This window comes from Aquarana catesbeiana, linkage group LG08, assembly GCF_042186555.1.
Source record: "Aquarana catesbeiana isolate 2022-GZ linkage group LG08, ASM4218655v1, whole genome shotgun sequence".
Classification (NCBI taxonomy): domain Eukaryota; kingdom Metazoa; phylum Chordata; class Amphibia; order Anura; family Ranidae; genus Aquarana; species Aquarana catesbeiana.
In genome coordinates, this window is record NC_133331.1 from 273,306,685 (window position 1) to 273,319,952 (window position 13,268).

The following is a 13,268-nucleotide window of genomic DNA, read 5'->3' on the forward strand; positions in this document are numbered from 1 at the left end:
AAAGAAGGGTATGTGGAGTTGGGTTTCACAATAAGGTGGTGGATGGACTGGGGGTGCACAAGGTGGGTGGAGTATGGAGTTGGGAAAACAATGATGGGATGAAGGGATTTAGGATGGACAGATGAGGCACAGATTTTCCTGCTAAGTATCATCTATCTATCTATCTATCTATCTATCTATCTATCTATCTATCTATCTATCTATCTATATAGAGAGAGAGAGAGATTATATATAGATGTATATCTATATATATCTGTAGGTCAGCGGCGGCCCGTCCATTAAGGGTGCATGTGGGCCGCTTCCCCTATCCATGCGTCTGGCCCCCTAATCTACATGCGGGGCGCTGGATGTGTACTCCAATGGGAGTTTTTTAAAGCACATGATTAGAGCCTCGGCTTCAAAAAAAGGTGGACTCAGGGCGCAGAGCACTGTGGCCTGAGCCCACCCAGTTGTGTGACAATAGCAAATAAATATTCGCTATTGTCACGCTGATTATTCTCCTCCCAGCCAATCAGGAAGTGGTCTTGGCGGGGAAAGCATGAGAAGCCGGCGCCCATCACCTGCAGGGAAGTACTGCCCGCTTGATGGGGTAGGTGCAGGACTGACCAACGGGGGTGGGGGGTGTTGCGATTGACCCAACCGACTGGACCAACCCACAGGGGGAGGGTGTGCATGGCTTGCCGCCCCCCCCAAAAGAAAAACAAAAAAACACCAGCTGCCACTGATATATAATATTCTGTTGGAAGGGACTCTGGGAGTGCTGACGGTCTACGGGTTAGGGGGTGAAACACTTGCCTTGCCCTGGGTGCTGACAACCCATGCTACGCCACTGAAAGAACATATTGACCTTGAAACTCAAAGCTGTCCTGTGTCCTATCCAACATTCGCAAAAAGGATAGTTAGCCCTCCCAGTTGTTATTATAGACTACAGGATGGCTAGCCTTTAAGTTGTAGAAATTTGAGAGTGTGAGTGGTTGAGAAATTTAACAAAAGATAGTGGAAAGACTGACACCACTCTGTCTATAAAAAGTTGTGTTGGCAGCCCAGCGTTCTATTCTGGTGTTTTTCTGTACTTGCAGAGTCTTTAAAGGGATAAAGCAAAGAGCATTGTGCACGAGGAAGCTAATAAATTAAAGATGACTTGGGACCTAAAATGCACTTAAAATGTATATATAAACCCAAATCTATTTTCCGGTATGCTTGGCATCATGCTTCACTGTATATATTTTTTGTGAATTTTTTGCAAGGTGTCGAACCTGGAGATCCTGCCAGTAACAATACTTCTGGTTGTAAAATGATAACGCTAAGTCACTCTTTCGCAATTAGCAGAATGCTAGTTGACTGTTGGGCTGTTTATCTGATAGACCTGAAAGGCAGCTCAATGGCCAAGAGTCAGCTTAGCATTGTCAGCCTGCAACAGGAAGTGTTGTTATTGAAAGGACCTTTAGGTAAGAAACTTTGCAAGAGAGTGACAAAAATTAGCTTAAAAGCCCAACTCCAGGAATTCTAAAAAAAACATACCCTTGCAGTGAGGCCCCTCACACTTCTGGGTTAAATGCTTATTATGTCTACGGGGTACAGAAACAGTACTGCCCGGCCAATTCTGCCACAGTCCTCCACTCCGCGGCAAATCTCTGGTCTGTGGGCATTTCTAGGCGTCATCACATGCAATGCAGTGCTTTTAACTCTGCATTGTACGTGGAAAAGGTGAGTGTACGAGCCATGAACAGCTTAGCGAGGAGGCTGTGGGAGAATGGTGTATACGGTAAATGTTTCTCTTTATTCCAACACCTCTATACATAAAGGGCATTTAACCCTTGCGGGGGGGGGGGGGGGGGCACTACAGAGTGTATTTTTGTGTGTGTGTCTGGAGTTAGGCTTTAAGAAAACTGTATACAGTAAGGAATGGTGACAAACATACTGAAAATAGATTTTGAATTTACATACTCAAATACTAAATATATACTATTATTTGCCACTGGTTAGATCTGCTTGCCATTTGGGGGTTAAGTTAGTTTCTTGAGCAGTCAGAGAAAGATTAGGACATTTGCCTTGTAATAACAGTAGCCGCCTGGCACACCATTCTCTCTACTTGATGCTGCATGCCAACTAAGAACTGCATCTTCTTTCAGATCCTAAAGAAGTCCTGCATTGAGATCTTAGCTGCTGAGCCATCCAGCGTCTGTGCAGGAGGTGAGTCACAACTTACCACAGGAATGACAACCCTTTAAGGTGAGAGATGGCAGGACATTGCTAGACATCTCTGGTCTCTAAAGAGGATCTGTCAGTTTGCGTTTTGTACATTGTTAAGTTTGTACATTGCCTGTCCATTTCAAAATTATGTTTTTATGATAAGTGTAATTCTAGTTTGAGTAAGCTTTCAGAGTAAATAAATTGTGTACATAGTAATAAAATTGTATACCATCATTTTAATTTCTTCTACCTCACAGTTACATAGATAGTCCAGGTGAAAAAAAAGACACACGTACATCTATTTCGACCAACCAAAAAAGTAATAAATTATTACATTGAAAAGGAGGTTATACAGAACTCTTTACCCACAGTTGATTTGGAGGAAGACAAAAAAAAATCCCTTAAAACATAATCCAATTTACTCCAGTGGGGAAAAAATCCTTCTCGATCCCCTAAGATAGTTGGATATTCCCTTTATCAACCATCTCTGGTATTATTACTTTTAAATGTTAATAGTCAGAATATATTCTGTGCATTTTGGAATGCATCCAGCTTAAAAAAGAATACTGAGATTGCCATAACTAGTTCCCGAGGAAGTCTTTTGCACATTTTTACATAGTAGGTGAGGTTGAAAAAAGACACAAGTCCATCAAGTCCAACCTATGTGTGTGATTATGTGTCAGTATTACATTACATATCCCTGTATATTGCGGTCATTCAGGTGATTATCTAATAGTTTCTTGAAGCTATCAATGCTCCCCGCTGAGACCACCGCCTGTGGAAGGGAATTCCACATCCTTGCCGCTCTTACAGTAAAGAACCCTCTACGTAGTTTAAGGTTAAACCTCTTTTCTTCTAATTGTAATGAGTGGCCACGAGTCTTATTAAACTCTCTTCTGCGAAAAAGTTTTATCCCTATTGTGGGGTCACCAGTACAGTATTTGTAGATTGAAATCATATCCCCTCTCAAGCGTCTCTTCTCCAGGGAGAATAAGTTCAGTGCTCGCAACCTTTCCTCATAACTAAGATCCTCCAGACCCTTTATTAGCTTTGTTGCCCTTCTTTGTACTCGCTCCATTTCCAGTACGTCCCTCCTGAGGACTGGTGCCCAGAACTGGACAGCATACTCCAGGTGCGGGCGGACCAGAGTCTTGTAGAGCGGGAGAATTATCGTTTTATCTCTGCAGTTGATCCCCCTTTTAATGCATGCCAATATTCTGTTTGCTTTATTAGCAGCAGCTTGGCATTGCATGCCATTGCTGAGCCTATCATCCACTAGGACCCCCAGGTCCTTTTCCATCCTAGATTCCCCCAGAGGTTCTCCCCCCAGTGTATAGATTGCATTCATATTTTTGCCACCCAAATGCATTATTTTACATTTTTCTACATTGAACCTCATTTGCCATGTAGTCGCCCACCCCATTAATTTGTTCAGGTCTTTTTGCAAGATTTCCACATCCTGCGGAGAAGTTATTGCCCTGCTTAGCTTAGTATCGTCTGCAAATACAGAGATTGAACTGTTTATCCCATCCTCCAGGTCGTTTATGAACAAATTAAATAGGATTGGTCCCAGCACAGAACCCTGGGGAACCCCTATACCCACCCCTGACCATTCTGAGTACTCCCCATTTATCACCACCCTCTGAACACGCCCTTGTAGCCAGTTTTCAATCCATGTACTCACCCTATGGTCCATGCCAACGCACCTTATTTTGTACAGTAAATGTTTATGGGGAACTGTGTCAAATGCTTTTGCAAAATCCAGATACACCACATCTACAGGCCTTCCTTTATCTAGATGGCAACTCACCTCCTCATAGAAGGTTAATAGATTGGTTTGGCAAGAACGATTCTTCATGAATCCATGCTGATTACTGCTAATGATATCATTCTTATTACTAAAATCTTGTATATAGTCCCTTATCATCCCCTCCAAGAGTTTACATACTATTGATGTTAGGCTAACTGGTCTGTAATTCCCAGGGATGTTTTTTGGGCCCTTTTTAAATATTGGTGCTACATTGGCTTTTCTCCAATCAGCTGGTACCATTCCAGTCAATAGACTGTCTGTAAAAATTAGGAACAACGGTCTGGCAATCACCTGACTGAGTTCCCTAAGTACCCTCGGATGCAAGCCATCTGGTCCCGGTGATTTATTACTTAGCTCCTAATGTGAAGAAGCCTTTCTGCATGCAGAGATTAAACCTCTTTTCCTCCAGACACAAAGAGTGCCCCCTTGTCCTTTTATTGACCTTAAAGGGAATAACTTTGCAACAAGTTCATAGTATGTGCTTCTCCTCAAGGAAGAAAACTTTTAGTTCAGCTAATCTTTCCTCATAGCTGAGGTCCTGCATGCCTCGTATTAGTTTGGGTGCCCTTTTCTGCATTCTCTACAGTTCTCCAATATCCTTTTTGTGAACTTGGGAACGGGTGAGCGCTTATGTCTTGTATAACGGCAAGATCATATCTCTTTCTCTGGATTCTTTACCTTTTAATACAAGAAGCTAATTTTGCTTGTTTTAGAAACTGAAGCTTGCCATTGCATGCTATTATCAAGTCTAAATATCAACTAGAACTTCTAGTTCAAATCTTCACTCAAAAAGTGCAATTCCTATGGATCATAGTTCCTTCCTTATCTGTCAGTAAAATTCTGCCTCTATCCCCTTTCAGGGCTTGTAGGAAATAAGAATACTCTCTCTTTTCTTGTTGAGTCTCTCCCCCATGCCTGGGAGCCAGGATTTGGGGTGAGACATCCAGATGTTTCCTGGGGTGGTTCTCTTACCCCACCGGGAAGAGGGGCTTCACGTGCTAGTGTGTTCCCATACCTGGGGCTTCATTCTGGATCCCCAGGACAGTTCCTGATTTGTTGGGGGATCTGTCTCTGAGTCCGTATTCTGGCACTGGTCCCCAGTGGACACCATTTAGGTTGCAAGACTTTCACAATCAGGAAGGTTTGAAAGCATTCCCTGTGAGAGGGGAAATAGTCTGAGCCCTACACTGAATGGTGCTGAGTGTGCTACTCTCGATTGCCTTATTTTATTTATTTATTTCAGGTACTTATATAGCGCCGTCAATTTACGCAGCGCTTTACATATACATTATACATTCACATCAGTCCCTACACCCTCAAGGAGTTTACAATCTAAGGTCCCTAACTCACATTCATACATACTAGGGACAATTTAGACAGGATCCAATTAACCTACCAACATGTCTTTGGAGTGTGGGAGGAAACCGGAGTACTCGGAGGAAACCCTCGCAGGCACAGGGAGAACATGCAAACTCCAGGCAGGTAGTGTCGTGGTCGGGATTCGAACCAGCGACCCTTCTTACTGCTAGGCGAGAGTGCTACCCACTACACCACTGTGCCGCCCGTATCTTTTTATTTTCAATACATTTTTTGTGAAACATTACAGAATACAGATCATTGCATGAATGAATGTATTGGTTGAACAATGATTGGAAATGTAACTGTCGATAATACCATCCAGGAGCATAGCTAGATTTCCATATCTATCTTAGAGAAAAGGTATTTGCCATCTGACTCTCCTCAGCTAGTGGTCTCCACACTGAAGAGAGAGGGTTCTACTCCTGGGTGCTTCTTATCTCTGGCATTGCAGGAAGTATGTATCGCTGGATTTCCCTGTAGTTCCTTGGATTATAAATAGCAGAACACACTAGAATCCTGTTGCAAGTGCTCTCTGTAGGAGATAGAGTATGTCTGTATGCCTTCATGAACCTGAACACTGGGAGATTCATCCTCCTTTTGTGGCTAATTTGTAGCTTATTGAGGAATTTCCTTCAGATTCATTCCTTGTTTTATGCCCTATACACACGAGCGGAATTTCCGTCGGAAAAATCTTGGATGGTTTTTCCGACAGCATTCCGCTCAAGCTTGGCTTGCATACACACGGTCACACAAGTTCTCTGAACTTTCGACCGTCAAGAACGTGTCAAGAAAAACCCACAAATAACTTCAGGTGAAATACAGGACTCTCTGAAAACATGTGGTGTGGCTGTTTCAAGATGCACAATAAGGAGGCACTTGAAGAAAGATGGGCTGCATGGTCGAGTCACCAGAAGAAAGCCATTACTACACAAATGCCACAAAGTATCCCGCTTACACCAAACAGCACAGAGACAAGCCTCAATCCTTCTGGCACAAAGTCATTTGGAGAGATGAGACCAAAATCTAGCTTTTTGGCCACATCCATAAACGCTTCATTTGGAGATAAGTCAACAAGGCCTATGATGAAAGTTAGACCATTCCTACTGTGAAACACGGAGGTGGATCGCTGATGTTTTGGGGATGTGTGAGCTACAAAGGCAAAGGAAATTTGGTCAAAATTGATGGCAAGATGACAGGCAGGAACGGATGTACAGCCCCATATGAGTCCTTGCAGTCGCTGCACCCCCATTGACTTATTTGGGTTGCTTGCACCAAGCTTCACGCTAAAAAGATAAACAAATGGCTCTCCGCACTATACAGGGCTCTATACCCATGTGAATGAGCGGCCCTTAACCTCAGAAAAGTATTCTCACTAATTTCTCTAATTTCTCAACAACAAAAACTCCACTTAGCATAGCTTATAAGGAGAAGTTATGTTTACATTGAAGACTCATTCATTTGCAACTAAAATAAAAAAAGTGATTTTTTTTTTACTGGTACATAACTGGAAAGCCGAAGTGTGCACAAATTCAGCGTATAAAAGAAAGCAACCCTGTACCCAGTTAGAAAAAAGTTCACTGCTAGAGTCTGATTTAAAGTCAAATTCATGCCAGAGTTGGGCTTTATTTGTTTCATCAACTTCTGAAAAAAATTATATATATATTCTGTATATATGCACACATCTGTTACAATCAATTTTTTTCTCCTACAAATTATTACTACTCAAATAATCTAGCCTTATCCTGTCCTAGCCATATTCTGTTGGCAAAGGAACCTTTTTAAATGGATGTCCCTGAACATCATGTTATCTACTAATGTACTAGTACACGTACACACTATAGAGACAGGTGGTTCAATCAGCAGATGTGTTTTGGAGATGACCTAATGCAATTTCATGGGTGTGTACTATCTACTGGGACACAATATATATCATATGGTGCAGGAGAGCCCACATTATACTTGCAATTAATTACAGTATATGTAATGACTTACATATGTGTTAAAGAAGGCTTGTCATGCAGGCATGAAAAATCTCCCAATAGGGACACAAGCTATTAGTTTTATTTATTTATTTATTTTAAAGTTACAGTCAACCATTTCCATTTAAAAACAAACATATACTCACACAGGAAAGCTTGGGATGGACAAGGAAAGAAGGCCTTAGGACCCATTTACACTCATAAGTTTACATACCCTGGCAGAATTTATGATTTCTTGGCCATTTTTCAGAGAATATGAATGATAACACAAAAACTTTTCTTTCACTCATGGTTAGTGTTTGGCTGAAGCCATTTATTATCAATCAACTGTGTTTACTCTTTTTAAATCATAATGACAACACAAACTACCCAAATGACCCTGATCAAAAGTTTACATACCCCAATTCTTAATACTGTGTATTGCCCCCTTTAACATCATCGACAGCTTGAAGTCTTTTGTGGTATTTGTGGATGAGGCTCTTTATCTTCTCAGATGGTAAAGCTGCCCATTCCTCTCGGCAAAAAGCCTCCAGTTCCTGTAAATTCTTGGGCTGTCTTGCATGAACTGCACGTTTGAGATCTCCCTAGAGTGGCTCAATGATATTGAGGTCAGGAGACTGTGATGGCCACTCCAGAACCTTCAATTTATTCTGCTGTAGCCAATGACAGGTCGACTTGGTCTTGTGTTTTGGATCATTGTCATGTTGAAATGTCCAAGTGCGTCCCATGTGCAGCTTCCTGGCTGATGAATGCAAATGTTCCTCTAGTATTCTTTGATAACATACTGCATTCATCTTGCCATCAACTTTGACCAAATTTCCTGTGCCTTTGTAGCTCACACATCCCCAAAACATCAGCGATCCACCTCCGTGTTTCACAGTAGGAATGGTGTACCTTTCATCATAGGCCTTGTTGATTGCTCTCCAAGCGAAGCGTTTATGGTTGTGGCCAACAAGCTAAATTTTGGTCTCATCACTCCAAATGACTTTGTGCCAGAAGGATTGAGGCTTGTCTCTGTGCTGTTTGGGGTATTGTAAGTGGGATACTTTGTGGCATTTGCGTAGTAATGGCTTTCTTCTGGTAACTCGACCATGCAGCCCATCTTTCTTCAAGTGCCTCCTTATTGTGCATCTTGAAACAGCCACACCACATGTTTTCAGAGAGTCCTGTATTGCACCTGAAGTTATTTGTGGGTTTTTCTTTGCATCCTGAACAATTTTCCTGGCAGTTGTGGCTAAAATTTTAGTTGGTCTACCTGACCGTGGTTTGGTTTCAATAGAACCTCTCATTTTCCACTTCTTGATTCGAGTTTGAAGACTGCTGATTGGCATTCTCAATTCATTGGATATCTTTTTATATCCCTTTCCTGTTTTATACAGTTCAACTACCTTTTCCCAGAGATCTTTTGACAATTCTTTTGCTTTCCCCATGACTCAGAATCCAGAAACGTCAGTGCAGCACTGGCTGAAAGATGCAAGGGTCTGTCAGGAGTCCAGAAACTCATTGACCTTTTATACACACACACACTAATTACAAGCAAACAGATAACAGGTGAGGATGGTTACCTTTAATAGCCATTCAAACCCCTTTCTGTCAACTTGTGTGCATGTTATCAGGCCAAAATCACCAACTATTTACACTTTTGATCAGGGTCATTTGGGTAGGTTGTGTTGTCATTATGATTTAAAAAGAGTAAACACAGTTGATTGATAATAAATGGCTTCAGCCAAACACTGAGTGAAAGAAAAGTTTTTTGTGTTATCATTCATATTCTCTGAAAAATGGCCAAGAAATCATAAATTCTGCCAGGGTATGTAAACTTATGAGCACAGCTGTATGTTATGTTAGCCATGTCAGTCATTTTGAATGGCACCCCATCACACTAACCCAACATGCTTGGGAATTTTCCTGACTTTCACTGGAACTAAAGAAGTTGCTTGGAAAATCTACGAAACCTCTTCAACATTACAGGGCAAGACTAGTCAAATATGACTAATTAACACAAGCTATACCATGACCTAGATAAATGAGAACCTTCACAGACACTAACCCAAAATTTTAGATGCACATGCATTGCATCAAACCACAACACAGGTAATGCACTACTGTACACTGCATTAGAAAAATGATGAGTTTCTGAAAACCAAGCTGCATATAGGCCTGCGATTTCTATCCATGTCATCACAAAACCCTGACTCTTCTGGCTCCACCAATAATCACATGCCAGAGACACCACTACTAGCTATTCTGATTGTAGTCCTAAGTACAGGGGAATCTGAGGTTCTCCTCAATACATAGTATTTAAAGATATACAGAGTTACATGGAGGCACTGTGTGGTTACTACTTGTATGTATGTGTATATCTGTAAATACAATTTTTTAACATCATTGCTATTTCACACACTTTATTGACCTAATTGTGCTCCCCAGCTTCCCATACTCTGCATCCTTTTGCTCCGCCACTTCTCTGTTTGCCATGGGGAGTGAAGAGAGATCGCAACATGGAAATTTCAATTTATGACTTTGAGCTAATATAGCTAAGGTCTCTCTCCTTTCCCCCATATGACAGATCTGGGTGCTTTATCAGGAAGGAGACGAGACCTATGCTTTCTATACTGGGGTATACTGGTATTTCTATTTGCTTTTGGCAACCAAACTGAGCAAGTAAAGGGTGGGGTGTTGAAGGGAACATGAGTAGCTGAAGCTATAAAGGGTAGCAGGTAATTGAACCTGTTACATAGTCCTGCATAGGTAAAGAGTAGGCCCACTTTAAGACATTTAGGACTTAATTTAGCATTAGCTTTGATGATAATTACTAGTAAAGGATCTCATGAGGGCCTTAGAAAATCCTGCAAGCATGACCTGTTGGGGGTACTTGAGGGTTGGTATTGAAAAACATTACATTAAGAGTTTTAGTAGTCCCTTGCTACCATACATGCGGATGGCTCAAAGCTGAACGTGGCATTATTCTGTACAACAATGTAGCTTCTCCTCCTACTCTGTATAAACATGTTTCCTACTAGAAAATTAGTCTTGTATGTTGGTTTTCTTATTTTGGTTACATACGGGAAATTGCGTTATGACAGTCCCATATGGAAAACAGCTGACTGTTTATATGAAATAATATTTTGACTTTAACTGGAAATTCCCTTTTGGCAAGGGACTATATCTCACAGCCCACACAGTCTTAATAGAATCAGTAATTGCAATGTAATGTAATGTACAAAAGCCAGTGCTCAGCATAGGAGATATTAATTCACTTACCTCCCAGTTACTAGTTTAAAAGGGCACCTGGTTTCATTGGCTGCTTGTGAATCCTAGTAAATTCTGCGCTATACAAAAATCTGGGGGTAAAAGTGTTATTTAGCACTATATAATTATAATGTTTCCACACAAGGATCACAAAGGAAATCAAAAAGTGAACTACAACAACCCTGTTGCAAAAAATGAACTGGTTCTGGTCCTTAGTTGTACCAGGCATGGCCAGAAAAATGTCATTAAAGTACAATGGGCATGTGTGGTACACCTTTCCCCTACCCCCTTCCTTCCAGCTCTGTGGCTGCATTTAGGAGGAAATCTTGTTCTGCGCAGGAGCAGCTCTTTCTTCTCTGTAAATTTACTCTGGCAGAACAGTGTCTGCGTGTCAATAAGAACTAACATGTAGTAATGTTATTAGTGCTACGTTTTAATTACTGTGGCTCATTCATAGCAGATCATTGGGTGTATATGATGTCAGTAAAAGCAACCTTAAAAGTAAAAAATAAAATAAAAACAATCACATGAAACAATGTTCATATTTAACCCCTTATTATCTCTCAGTTAATTCTAATTCGCACTAATTAACTAATTATCTTCCTCCCCTTCTTTCTTTAGCTATTTTTTCTTTACCATAAACAATTATAATTTTTTGGGTTTTGTTCCTTTTTTTTTTAGTAATGTGTTTGGAAAAAAACACATAAAAAAAATCTTTATTTCGATTGCAAATAACTTCTATATGCATTTAGAGTAATTATAAACAGGACATTTTATAAAATAATTGGTAAATTTTTTATGAACAGTAACACTAGTTGTTTTAAAACTAACTGGTCAAACTAAAAAAAAAAAAACTTGTTCATTTTGTTACATCTATAATTTGAATATAAAATAAAATAATTTATGTAAGACAATATTGCCAATAAAACACATTATCTGTGTCAAAAATACAATAGAAAATTTTTTGCTCGAAAACAGTTATTTAAGCAATAGAAAGCATGGATTCATGAAAGACTGAAGTTGTCAAACAAATCTTATTTCTTTTTATGTGGAAGTTACCAAAGCGTTTGACATACTGTAGTTCCCCACACATGGCTAATGTGTAAGTTAAAGTCTGATTAATAATTCATGCTCTGAATGGTCTGAGGTTGTTGGTGATAAACTCCACAGTTCAGTGTTGGGACCCTTACTTTTTTAACATGTTTATAAATGATAAAGAATTTTGGATTTAAAGTATAATTTCAGTGTTTGCAGATGACAACAAGCTACCGTATCTAGTACAATAATGTCCTTACAGGATGTCTCCAAGAAGACCTTAATGCACTGTTTTGTTGGGCAACTATGTGGGAAATTAGGTTTAATGTTGGCATGTAATGCCAAGCTTCAATTTCGAAAGAAAGCAAAATACTTTCTTGTAATAAAAGAGGAATCAACTATAGAGAGAGAGACATCATTTTACCCCTGTGCAAATTAAAAATTAGGGCTCGTTTACACTTGCTTCAAAACATGACTTTGGACACGCTTTTTTTAAGCTCTCTGAACACCAGTCAAAGCACCTGTCACTAAATAAAATGGTTAGCTTACATTCCTGTTTACACCTTGCGTTTGTTTGCCTCAAAACCTATACCCCATGTCACTTTAGTGGTGCTTTAAGCATCTTCAAAGCCTCCATAGAATTGTATGACAAAGCTCGTTTGAAGAACCTACAGCTTTTGATAGGATTTAATTCGGCTTTAGCTTTGCTTTGTGTTTGAGGTACTGCAGGTATGAGATATCAGAACATGCACAGGGCATCTGCTAAGCTTCATTAAAGCTTCAAGAAAGAATTACCGAAGCATCATCAAAGCACCACCGAAGCATCAAAAAAGTATGTTGAACGGGAAGGCGCTTTAATGTGTGTTGAAGTCGAAGCAAGTGTAAATGAGCCTTAAGACCTCATGTGGAAAATGCAGTTCAGTTTTGGTCACCAGTTTACAAAAAGGATATTGGAGACCTGGAGAAAGTGCAAAGAAGGGTAACCAAACTAGTAAGAGGCATGGAGGAGCTCAGCTATGAGGAAAGATTAGCTGAACTGAATTTATTCTGTTTTGAGGGGGAGGAACCAGGAGCACTGGAGGGGGACTCTAGAAGAGGAAGATTGAGGCTGCTCTGTGCAAAACCAGAGCAGGTAAGTATGACATGTTTGTTATTTAAAAAGAAAAAATCCTTTAGAATCACATTAAGGAGAGATATGATCAAGATGTATAAATGTATGAATACCTAAGTGGTCCATATGGTGAACTTGGTGTACAGGTATTCACTTCAGGGTCATGACAAAGGACAAAGGGAGCACTCTACGTCTAGAGCAAAAGAGATTTAACCTCCACATACAGAAAGGCTTCTTTATGGTAGGAGCTATAAAAATGTGGAATTGACTTCCTCAAGATCTAGTTCTGGCCAGCTCAGTAGATTGTTTTAAAAAGATCAGGTGCATTCCTAAATACAGAAAATAAAACAGGATTTTAATATTTATAGGCAATAACAGCAGAGATTGTTGATCCCAGGAATATTTGATTGCCTTCTGAGGGATCAGAAGGATTTTTTTTGCCTTTCTCTGGATCAACTGTGGGTATAGGCATTTGTATATGGAGTTTATTATATTTATTCTATTTATTACATTTTTTTTCTATTGTTTA

General features: G+C 40.1%; 1 protein-coding gene across 1 annotated transcript in view; it reads left to right on the forward strand.

The window, feature by feature from the left end:
- The window catches only part of ANTXRL (ANTXR like), a 229,246-nt gene that overhangs the window by 110,301 nt on the left and 105,677 nt on the right, over positions 1 to 13,268 (forward strand). The window contains exon 9 of the mRNA XM_073597284.1: positions 2,133 to 2,193. Within this exon, the coding sequence (XP_073453385.1) occupies positions 2,133 to 2,193 (61 nt within the window). The remainder of the gene's footprint in view (positions 1 to 2,132; positions 2,194 to 13,268) is intronic.